The sequence below is a fragment of the Mastomys coucha genome, unplaced genomic scaffold (genome assembly GCF_008632895.1).
Source record: "Mastomys coucha isolate ucsf_1 unplaced genomic scaffold, UCSF_Mcou_1 pScaffold22, whole genome shotgun sequence".
NCBI lineage: Eukaryota > Metazoa > Chordata > Mammalia > Rodentia > Muridae > Mastomys > Mastomys coucha.
This window is the reverse complement of record NW_022196905.1, coordinates 158,268,222-158,280,283: the sequence shown is the minus strand read 5'-3', so window position 1 is coordinate 158,280,283 and position 12,062 is coordinate 158,268,222. Positions and strand designations below refer to the sequence as shown.

General features: G+C 48.0%; 1 protein-coding gene across 5 annotated transcripts in view; it reads right to left on the bottom strand.

Annotated features, from left to right (window-relative positions):
- Arhgef10 (Rho guanine nucleotide exchange factor 10) overlaps window positions 1-12,062 on the bottom strand; it is a 95,476-nt gene that overhangs the window by 49,433 nt on the left and 33,981 nt on the right. For 3 of the 5 annotated variants that reach the window (XM_031339186.1, XM_031339181.1, XM_031339182.1), the window contains exons 7-11: window positions 10,950-11,006; window positions 7,212-7,375; window positions 4,889-5,005; window positions 2,392-2,506; window positions 573-679 (exon numbers count right to left, since the gene is read on the bottom strand). In XM_031339186.1, the coding sequence (XP_031195046.1) occupies window positions 573-679; window positions 2,392-2,506; window positions 4,889-5,005; window positions 7,212-7,375; window positions 10,950-11,006 (560 nt within the window). The remainder of the gene's footprint in view (window positions 1-572; window positions 680-2,391; window positions 2,507-4,888; window positions 5,006-7,211; window positions 7,376-10,949; window positions 11,007-12,062) is intronic. The other 2 variants (XM_031339187.1, XM_031339185.1) reach the window with 1 other exon arrangement.

Below are 12,062 nucleotides of genomic sequence, written 5' to 3'. Positions count from 1 at the left end.
TTAACAAATTCAGATAAATTGAAATCATGTAACTTTTCTCATCATAATGCAATAAAAGTTTTTTTAAAGAAAATAAAATAAAAAAATAAAATAAAATAAAATAAAATAAAATAAAATAAAAAACAAGACAGTCATTGCTCTGTTAGGAAAAGGACTACTTATTCAACCCACAGAACTAAGTCTATAATAAGCTTTCCTAGGATATATAAAGAGGTGTGTGTGTGGGTGTGGGTGTGGGTGTGTGAGTGTATGAGACCTTGCTCATGGACCACGTCTCTTTATTCCCTGCCACTTTTTCTTTGGTTCTGTTTTCATTCTAAGAGAGGTTAAGGTCACGGGGCCTGACCACTGTGACCACTGTGTCTTACTCTACAAAAGCATCATATCAGATAGAACAAATGACGCGTGACAAGGAAGTCACATATTCATCACACCTACAGTATTGATGATATTTATGGCATATAAGGGTCTGGACCCGATCTTTTCGTTGCTGTGTTAGGAGCAAACTGTGGAAGCCCCAGTCTATGGTAGTAGTGGCAGCTCCTCCACGCGAGCAGCGGTGGCTCGCTTACCTGCTGCTGAGACAAGCCCTCGGGCATTGGGGTGAGGACAGCCTCCGGGTGCTTGCAGTCAACATCAATGAATAAATTCTGCTCTTCTTCAAAATAATACCTGTGATCTGAGAGAGAAAGAGAGAGACACAGAGAGAGAGATACACAGAGAGAGAGCGTGCATGGGTTTCACGTTAAAATTCTATGTTTATGGCATTATAGCACAGTAAAATAAGCTATATTTTTAAAATAAAATAAATCTTTTGTGCAAGCATTTCAAGCCCAAATGCTTACTTCCCATCTGGCTATTATTAAATTGAAATTTTATCAGACTCAATAGGAAATTCTTCCACAAGGGTAAAAAGAAGTGCCAGTATTTGAGATTTTTGAAGTTTAGCTTCAATCAGAGATACCAGGTAGCCAGGCAGAAGAGTAGAAATAGGTATTTTAGTTTTTAAACATTACGTGGCACCACACAGAAACAGGCAAGCAGCAGGGTGGTACCTACTCACTAACTTCCTGTCTCTCTCCCACTACGGTCTAAGAAAGCACAGAAGCTTTAAACTAAAGCACAGCTCAGTGGCGACTGCTGGTCGACATGTTCGAGGCCCCGAGTTCCATTCCCAGCACAAGGAAGAAAAGTTTACACCCAAACTTAATCCACATCTAAAACCCAGACAGAGCTACGTGCACTGTGTCTGAAGCAATGGGCACAGGAGTGTCTAGGTAAGAGAAACCCCGAGTGGCTGATTGGATGGCTGGAACCTGTGCATGTGGTGTTTTCAAAGAACTTTCCTGGTAACTCAGGGGCATCTGGGGAAGTGGGGACAGGTGGCCTGTTTAGGGACACACCTTTGAGCCTCTGAACCCCTTTCCTACCCAAAACCCAAGACAATCATCCCATCCTGAGCCACAGCTTCGCCATCCATCCCTGGAGGCCTCACCAGCTTTCAGATCCTAGCTGGGATATTGATTCCCAGGAGCGGTGGTACCTGGCCTGCCTCTGACTCAAAGGATCTCACGCCTGCAGCTCAGCGAGAGCATTCAGTGTCACACAGGTGACAATGTTCAGTGAGATTTAGGGAATCTCTTCCCTCACCAACAAGGATTCTATAACCCTTGGGCAGATAGCTCCCTCCTGTCATGAACTCTAGTCCATGCAGAGCGGCAAAGCTGGGAGAGCCGATCCGTTATCAGTGTCGTGCACTGGTGTGATTTGGGATGGGTGAAGTAAGAATCCACAGAGAGGGTCCCAGCACCTGAGGGCTATAGGGAAGGGCCACGGCGGAGCCGTTGGGGGCATGAACTAGCCTCTGTGGCAGCGAGTTCTCAATCTGAGGGTCACAACCCCACTGGGGGAATCAAACGACCCTTCCACAGGGGTCACCAAAGAGCATCAGAAAACACAGATGTGTACATTACAATTCATAACAGAAGCAAAATTACAGTTTCAAAAGAGCATCAAAAATAACATTTGGTTGGAGTTCACCACAAAATGCAGAAGTGTAGTAAAGCTTTGGGAAGGCTGAGGAGCACAGCTCTTGTGAGGAGGCAGCTGGAGAGTCAGCTAATTACAGCCACGCCCTCAATTCTCCGATTTTGTTGTGTGCAGCCCTTTATGTATTTTGCCAGGGAGTCTCCATACTCGGAGGCTATGTGGGGCCCTTTAAGAGCAAACCATCCTTCATTTTGGAGGGGCAGGCCCAGGTCAGCTGGGTGGAGCGGGAGTCCCCCCTACTGAGGGGATGGGTCCTGGAACTTTCCACGCTGCCTCCTCACAAGAGTCCTGCCATAAGGGAAAGGGAGCCCTTTCGTGCTTCATGCAAGGATTGGCCCAGACCTTGAGCGACCAAGGACCTGGTCCTGATGAAGGAGCGGCCTCTCTTCACAGCGGCCTTGGTCTTCTCCAGCCCGTCTTTGGTGCCCTCCTTGGCTGCCTTCATAAACTTCTGCATCTGTAAGACAGAGGCAAACGAGTCAGTCGCTGCGATCGCCCACACAATGCTACCTCATGCTACTTTAAAAGAATACTGTCAAGTAGTCTCGGTCTAAATGTTACCTGGAATGAGCTTTTCAATTTGGGGGAGGTGTCTTGGTTATATTCAGCGTATATGTGTTTGTGGTTCTGGGATATTTTTGATTTTGATTTTTTTTTCTTTCTGTCTGCTTTTTTGTTGTTAAAGACAATCCCTTCCTTGGCAGGGTTCAAAAACCTTCTGCTACATCAAAGACCTTCCCCCACCCCCAATCTTTCCCTAACACAGGGAGCTTTGAAGAGTGGCAGATAGTCGTGTGCCCCTAATCCAAGGACAGAAACATTAACTGCATGCTCGGGGCTTCAAACAAGCTTCTGGTGGTTCCCCACGCTGGGTCCTTCCTGCCGTGTCCCAGGTCAAGACTGCACCCAGTTGCTCAGAAGGGCAAGATAGAGTCCGGGCTAGACAGTGGGCTGAGGCTGGCCCAGGGGGTAGGAAGGAAGGCAGCCAATTCCTCTGTGGGGACATAAATCAGAAAGACAACCCATGCAGGGTGAGTTCACTGGCCCTGGTTTCCTCCAGCCAGGGCTGGGATTGAATGGTCAAATGTAAGCCACAGGTGTCCAGGAGTGGCTTGGCACAGTTGCCATCTCAGTTCTTACTTTTTTTTTTTTTTTTTTTTAACAGCTGGTACTGAAGGTGTTGGCAGCGGACACTGGATGTCCTTTCAGAGAAAGCCCAAGAGGCTGATGAACAAACAAACCAGCATCTCTCACACCAACCTTTCAGCAAGCCACTTCAACCCTCAGCAGGCTGCCATGGCAGCTAAGCCTGCAGCTCATGCCCTCTGCTACCTGCTCTGGACCACTTCCTCCAGGAGACCAGAGAGTCTTGACTGGTTGTGATTGGAGGGGTCTACCCTGAAGGCCCTTATGTCCCAATGCAGGTATGGCTTTCCACACAATGACCATTCATCACAGATATAATTAACCCCTGGCCTACACTTTCAACCCAGTGCCCCAACTCAGATTTCTATCTCTTTTCTAACCGTTGTTTCCTGTGATGGGACTTTAAAGTGACTTTTGTTCCGCATTCTAACTCCTGCACCCCAGAGCCCCACACATGGTCTTAACCTATTGGGATGTCAATGGCTAGCTCTTTGAGCTCACTGAAGGTCCTGTTTCCACCCAACCATGGGCAGCTGCTCCTCGGTCCCATTTGACCACATCAGAATAATCAGAGGAACGCAGACTGGGGGCAGGTGGGGCCCTCTAGACCCCAAAGCTGGCCTCCAATGTTAGGCAGAAAAGACTGAACTCCAGGAGCTAGCTGAGGAGGCGCACTCAAGGCTCAACCTGAATGCTGGGCTCTTACTGTTGCTCACCTCTTTGGACTTGCCAATCACAATCATCCATACATTCCTAGGTTAGACCATGCGGACCTGTGCAGCATGTTACCCCACCTAGCAGAGAGCCCACGGCTCCCAGGAAAATCCCAGAGCCAGCAGACTGTCTCCTGGATCTGCGTCTGTCTTCTTACTGCCCTGCGGGGAACCAACCAGATGCTGGCCAAACTGTGGCGTGCCTCATGGGAAGGTAGCTCTTCAGAAAGCCTAGTGTATAGATGCTGAAGAGTGGAGCCATTGCCTGCCTGGGGCTGGCTCCAAGGATGTCTCTCTTTGGTGAAATCCCATCTAACACATGAGTAAATCTCACATTACCAAAGGATGGAGAGTCAGCGAAAGTTACTTGACAGTGCCCTTTTAAAAACACATCTCAGAGGACTAAGATATGCAAACCCAGTAGTTCTCAAAAGTTTGGCCTAAGAGCCCCTTAAACTTCGGTCATGCTCAGTGGCGATTTGGAGCTGGAAATGGAGCCCAGGGCCTTGAGCTTGCGAGGCACTGGCTTTACTCCACTGGGCTCTTAAAGACCACTGAACACCCTCATAGCTTTTGCTTATATTTTATTCATCTATTGCAACCATATTCGAGTTAAAATTGATAATCAATCTGTTGCATTTTACATTAAATAACACAATTATAAGAAGTGATTCTATTTTCCAAAACAAAAATCAATATTTATTTCCAGTGTTTGGGAATCTCCCAGACACTGATGACTCCACACCTGTGGTGACGTCACACATTGCAAGCGCCTAGAAGCCCCCTCTCTGCCCTTGTGAGAGAACAAGTTCAGAGATCGCTAACGACGGCCCAGGAAATGCTCAAGTGGCCTGGAAGCTCTGGGCCAGGCTTTGAGAACCACTGTTCTGGCTGAGTTGCACAGGGCGTCTGTCCTGTGCACTCCCTGGTCTGCTCTGGACCACGTGCTCATTGCAGAGGGTAAGGAGGAGCCACACTACCTTCCGCTCCTGCCTCTGCTTTGCCTGCTGCACTTCCATGGCTCCCACCGTACTGGCCACCAAGCCTCTCATCTTTTCCTCACAGTGCGCCTTAAAGCGGGTTAGGTCATGAGAGAGCTGTAGCACAAAGAGATACGCTTTTCAGAACAGGCTCTGTGGGTCCCCAGAGGCTATCCTGCATGAAAGATGTGGCACCTTCTGGTTGGAGGCAACCACCAGCTCCACTGACCCGTGGTAAAACATATGTGAGTAAGACATACAAGAAGGATGTGCACTCCTTCCACCAGCAGGCTGCCTGTGCTCCAGAGAAGAGCAAAGCCAGTAAATGTACAGAAAGATCTATGTACGATCATTCAGTTATATCTCTGGGAGACAAGAGCTGGCACATGCAAAATGCACTTAAGGCTTAAGGCTCTTCTGCATCAGCATCCGAGGGGAGGAACCTGGCTTTCAGGACCCTGCTGGAGTACAGTTGCTCTAGGGAAGACAGTCTTCATGCTAATTGATGTCCTGACTGAGGAGTTGGCTGGAGTGTGCCCAGCCACACTTCCTACTGTTATCACCATCTGAAAGACACAGAGCCTGCCGCCTCTCCCCTGGGAGTAATGTCTCATGTTAACCAGGACAAGGACACTTTAAATCATTTTTAATAGAAAGTTGATACCCACTTTAACAACTCAAGTTTTAAAAACAATGCACATTCATCTGGAAAGCCTGTTCTCCATGTACTTCTGGACAGGCCTACCGCACAAGGACCCCTATTCACAGCCCCATCCTCCAAGCAAGAGATGTGGGCTCTGTACCCTCTATACACACCACTCCACACTCGTAGGCTGCTTCCCAGTGGCATCTCTAGCACTTCGAGCAACAAAAGGCTGCTGAGCCATCTGCTGTCCTCAATGGCTTTTCTGGAGGCTTGACAGTAACCATGAGTCCACCTTGAGGGCGAACAGAGCAGCCCCACTGGCACTGTCAGACTGGGTGCCCTCTGCCCAAGTCAGTCAAGCAAACAGGCCTCAAGTGTTTGCTGCGACACAGGGTCCTAGGCACCCTGGATGCTCCTCCAGCCGGGCTACTCTTTAATGACCTTGTTTTAGGTCAGGAGTATCTAATATGACTTTATGCAAACAAATATTACCTCATTCTAAGCTCCCTTGGCTATAACTGCAGGTCCATCCCTGGACAGATCTCAGCTGCACTCCTGATCATAAAAAACCAAACAAAACCAAAAAACAACAACCAAAAAAAAAAAAAAAAACCACCTATGTTCCTGGAGAAAGCCTGACTGAAGGTCCATCATCCTCCTGTCCTTGGGTCTGAAATAAGTCGGAGGAAATGAGCGCTCTCAGGTGACAACTTGCAGGGGAAGGCAGGCAGGTGAGGGAGGTGATGGGTAACCGTTACAAGGGCAGAACCCTAGGGCTTAGCCGAGGACCCCAGATGGGCTGCCTGCCAGGCTCACAGGAAGGGCTCAAACACCACCGTGACTGTACGAACCCTTACGCCCTGCCACAAACAGGAGTACACTCAGTACCGATAGATCCTTCTACACCTAGCCAAAGGGGACCCCAGCAACCAGATTATGTGACCCTGCCAGCCACAGAGAACCCCACTACAGAGCTCACCTCAGGCTGTTGTCAGGGCCAGGAGCACCCTCAGTCGAACTCTGAGGGCTTCTGAGTTCCTCCCTGGACTGTAACCTAAAACGCTTTATGCCCCTAAGCTAAACGTTCTCTCTAGGGAACAATGATCAGGGAGGCTGCAGCCTCTGCTCAGTTCCTCGGCCCTTGGTTTTCATCCAGCTCAACAGTGCAATTTGTCACCGGCAGATCAGTGGCAGAACAAAGCAGAGCTGGGTCTGCCCTGTCTAAACGGCGTGGCCAGCTCACTCGGTGCAGAAGGCCCTCGGCTACCAGACTGCTTCAAGTTGGTGCCCACTGATACTTTTCTTCCTTTTAAACTTTGTCTTTTTTTGGGGGGGGAGTCTTTCTCTGTAGCCCTACCTGTCCTGATACCACAGCCCAGGCGGTCAGTCCTGACAGTCCTACTTCAACCTCCCAAGTGCTGGGATTACACTTGTGTCAACATGCGTGGCTTTTACCACCTTCTCAGATTCTGGATGATGAGTCTGTTTAGTACTGCAGTGACTTTTTGATGGTGTAACAGCCAGATCCTCCTGTGCTTACAGATAGGAGACTACCTCGCTGGTACCCTATGCTCTCCAAACTACATTTGAATGCCTGGGAACTAACCACAGAAGTGTGTGACTCAAAACATATTTCCCAGTCCTGTTCCCAGGTGAGCACATAGACTGAGCACATACTTGCTTTTTATGACTGCTGCGCAGGAAGGACCTGGGAACTCCATTCTTGCCCTCAGAGTCACTTGGCTCCTCGTAGCTTTCAAATTCACTGGAACTCCACCCGTACTCCGGGGAGCTGTTTCCACCTTCGTCGCCATTCTCCACGTCATCGTAAATCATTTCATCTGGGTGCACAGACCAAGGTGACAGCAAATTAAGTCTGAGATCATGGCCTGCTTAGTTACCAGACGGAGGCTGCCCCAACACTGTTCAGGAAAATGCAGATGCTGCTGAGGGCACTAGCTCCCGGGCAGATCCTCCTCTGTGTGGGCAGTGACTGGAATCTCAAAATGCCCCAGGAACCCACAACGACTACAGCATATAAGATGAAAATATACTAAACAATATGCTAGCCATTATGAACTTCCCATAAAGGGAGGCCTTTGTATATGGACTATGTAAAGACTAGAGACACAGGCGAGAAGCAGGTAGAAAAGTGACCCAGTGGTGACACCTGATGGATGGGGGACCTAAGGATGGTAAGTTGCTTTCTAAGTAGTGAATAGCTCTGTAAGCTGGGACACAGGGGAGCCCTACTGTCTCCTACATCCTCCCCAGATGCTGAACAGCCTGGGTATCACGCTGGGGGATTTGCATCTGAGTTAGGCACCTGATTCAGGGCCAGGTGATTCTCACAAGAGAACTGTAATCTCACTAAACTATTTCAGTTTACTGAGCTAGAGTTTTGACTCTGTACAAACAGATGCTGCCATGTCCTCCACTGAATCAACCTGTCCTTCCTCCTTTCCTTCTCCGTTCCTCTCTCCATAAATGTTACCAGAGTCCATTTGTCGGAGACCAACCAGTCTTTGGCTTTTCCAGGTTTTCCTTTTGGTTCTGGTTTATGTTTCCATTTCCCTGGTCCCAGCATCCTCTCTGCTACCCTCTGATACTGCCTGCCAAGGCACTGACTGATCTCACCACTTCTTAATAAGTTTTGCACACAGGCCATTATCACAACAACTTTACTATCGTAAATCTGTCCTGAATGTTTTTAAGATTACTAAAATCAAATTGTGCTGTGATTTTCAGACCCATTTCGTCTTTGACAGAGTTTTGAAGATAACAGTACAACTATTTTTTTAAGTGGTCTTAAATGTCTAAATATTTGTCATTCATTCATTCATTCATTCATTCACTGTCATGCTCAGGATTGAACTCAGGGCCTTGCATATGCATGAGTGGCACTCTGCCACAGCACTATATATTCCCAGCCCTTTATCTTTATTATTATTGGGTCAAGCTAGTTACCCACCATGCCTTGATCTCATTCTTCCGGTCAGACAGGACTTGAATTCACTCTGTAGCTCAGGCTGGCCTTGAACTTCCAATTCTCCTGCCTCAGCTTCCAGAGTATCTAGGTTGACAGCTGGACACCACCAGACCCAATAATCCATATCATTTTTATCCTTTTAAAAATTATCCATATTCTTTTTATCGATTTTGTTGGACCATGTAGCAGTTTAATGTTAGCTCGACACAGCTGGGGTCATTTGGGAAGAGGGAACCTCTGCTGAGAAATTGATCCCAACGAGACTGGCTTGGAGGAAACTTGTGGGACATTTTCTTGATTGATGATTGGTGTGGGAGGGTCCATCTCACTGTGGGTGACGCCACCCCTGGGCTTGTGGTCGTGGGTGCTCTAAGAAAGCAGGCTAGGCAAGCCATGCAGAGAAAGTCAGGATGCAGCTCGCCTTCATGCGGTCTGCTTCAGCTGCCACCTGCAGGTCCCTTCCCTGGCTTTCCTCAGTGATGGGGCGTGACCTGACAGTGTGAAGCTGATATAAACCCTTTCCCTCCAAGTTGCTTCGGGCCATGGTGGTTTTTTGTTTGTATGGTTTTTGTTTGTTTTTCATTTTTTGTTTTGCTTTTTGTTTTTTTGTTTTTTAAAACACAGCAATAGAAACCCTAAATGAGACAGAATGTTCATCCATGACTTTTGCATGCTGCTTTCTAGGGGCATTTGCTAATACTTGCACTGAAGCATAGTACATATGTTAAAGTGTTCTGTGTACTTGAAAACACGCTTGGAAACTATACCCTCGAAGCTGTCCTTAAGCCAGCCACGCCAGCATGCTACAGACATTGATTCTGTAGCCAAGCACCCATCAACAGTGGCGAGGACTTCATTAAAATCTCAGTCCAGGGCTGACGAGATGGCTCAGCGGGTAAGAGCACTGACTGCTCTTCCGAAGGTCCTGAGTTCAGATCCCAGCAACCACATGGTGGCTCACAACCACCCGTAATGAGATCTGACGCCCTCTTCCAGTGCATATGAAGACAGCTACAGTGAATTGCGGGGCAGGGCTAGATCGAGCAGGGCTGGTAGAGATCCTGAGTTCAATTCCCAGCAGCCACACACATGATGGCTCACGGCCATCTGTACAGCTACAGTGTACTCATACACATGAAATAAATAAAATAAATCTTAAAAAAAAAATCTCAGTCCAGTTAAGTAAGGAACTTGTCTCCAGCCGTATCTCAGATATAACTCCCTGCGTGCTGAGGGAGGGGCCACTGTCCACCTCTAAGACTACCTCGGAGCATATTACTACACTGGCTAATAATGCCAGCTAGTGCAACAGCTAACGGTTTATCGCTTAGACCAGCTACGTTTATTCTGGTTACCATCACACTTCTTCCCCACACGTTTGCTTCCACGCTGTCGATGTCCCTCACGTATCCCTTGTGTTATACTGTGTGGCCAGGGTTGCTGTTCGATCTGAAAACCTCTCTCTACAGGCAGTTGGGTCGAGTTTATAGTAACTCAATGTCAATATAAACAGTGTTGGGACCCGCTCCACAATCTTCCCTCATGCTACCTGCCATTTTCTTCTTAATTTATAACCCCTTACTTTCAACCACGTTGGTTTTGCTCACTGGTTTAGAAGTTAAACAACGTACTTCTATGCCCATCATAGACACACCGGACCTTTCACGGCCAAGCACACCCACAAAACACAGAGAGCATGAAAAGCAATCAGTGTCTGTCTGAGATGGTCCAGCTCCCCACGACATGACCACAGCTCTGGGGGTCAGCCTGCCTGCAAACCGACCAGCACTGTCGGCCGCTGTGACTGGCTGATGCCCTGCGGCTCACCACGGGCCTGTCAGTGCTCACGGCTCTGCAGCTTCCTTCTGCTTCTGGACCCTATCCCTGGGGTATAATACTGTTTCTCCAGTCCGTGAGGATGAACCCAAGCCTCTGACTGCTGTGGCATGCTACATGAATTGTGCTTGTCTGGATGTGGGCGCTGTAAGAGCCGCCTCCCTCTCCCGACTTCCCGGTGGCCTGGCATCTTTCTGAGGCTCATCTGCTCCCTTTGCTGCTTTAAGACAGTTGTGGGACCTGGTGCTCCGTGTTCTAGATCAGTGTTCAGTGAACCCTGCTTTAGGCTCGTGTCACTACAGTCTGATGATTTATATTTTCCCTTAGATCTAGAGGCCTTACCCTGACCTCTGTACGTCTCCAATTGTATCACTTCTTAGGTGTATGCTGTGCTTCTTTCTTGTGCATTGAGTGATGTGGACAAGGACATCGGCATTCAATCACACCGTACGAAACAAACACCAAGAATATGAGTCAGAGAGCATGCATGCTGGATCCAGGGGACTGCAGACACACACACTAGCTGCTCTTGCACCCAAAACGAGAACTGCTAAACTAGACCTAAAACTCTGGTCTAGACATGATCAAACCTGGTTCAGAGTCTGAGTTTTCCCTCGGAACGTCATCGTAAATTGCTTCCTCTGGATCTGCAAAATAAGGGAGGATGTGTTTAAAACTGGCCCAGAACTGACGAGTGTGATGTAAATGTCTAAGGCCAGCCTCCCCATGTTATAAATACCCAGAAGATTCCAGCAGAGGGGTGGCCAGCCGCAGCTTAGCAAGATGCTCTGAACGAGAGCTTCAGCTCTAAACAGAAGATGTGAAATTGGACCAGTGGGAGGGAGTTTGCCATTTCCAGGCCCATTTATTCTTCAACTGTGTATCTTTCCACGGCTCTTTTGAACAGGTTTACGCCTGTGGGGTTCAGAGGTCCTGATGCACCAGAATACAAAGGTGGTACACAAGCCTTAGGAATAAAGGATTTCATTGGTGCCACATGGCACAGGAATCCACTGGGCTGCACTGCTGGGCTGTGTGTAGAGCTCACACCCAGGATATGAGAAACCACCTTTGCCAGTAATGCCTTGATTGCATGGGGAAATTTTCCTCCTGTGTTATGGGAACCTGAATGTTCTGTGGTCAGTATGTTTTCTTGATGTGTGTGTGTGTGTGTGTGTGTGTGTGTGTGTGTGTGTACATGTGTATGTGTATATGTGTGTATGTGTGTATGTGTGTATGTGTGTGTGTAGTGGGGAGGTTATATAAAAATGTCATATACCGTGTAAGATGATCACACTGGACCACCTATAACATTAAGACTCGTCTGAATATGTGAAGTGCTTACATACCTCACATGAAAATATGCTTCAGAAAAAGCCTTTTGAAGTTAGTTTTCAGAAGTACTTGTGTTACCCTTTCTGTGGATGAACATTCGACCACAGTGTATTACAATACTCAAAAACATGGGAGACTAGTTACTATAAAGGAACTGTCCCCCACATGTAGCTCGGTTACGAGTCACCATGGGGACCAAAGCTAGTCTGCACTTCTGAAGTTGTGGTGGCAGCTGGCACACCACTAACACCTGCACAACTGTGGCCAGAAAGGATTTCTCCTCCTAAGACAGGGCTGTAAGCCCTAGGGTTGCTTTTAGGCAGTAAATTATTTGGAGAGAGAGAGACAGAGACGGAGGCAGAGACAGA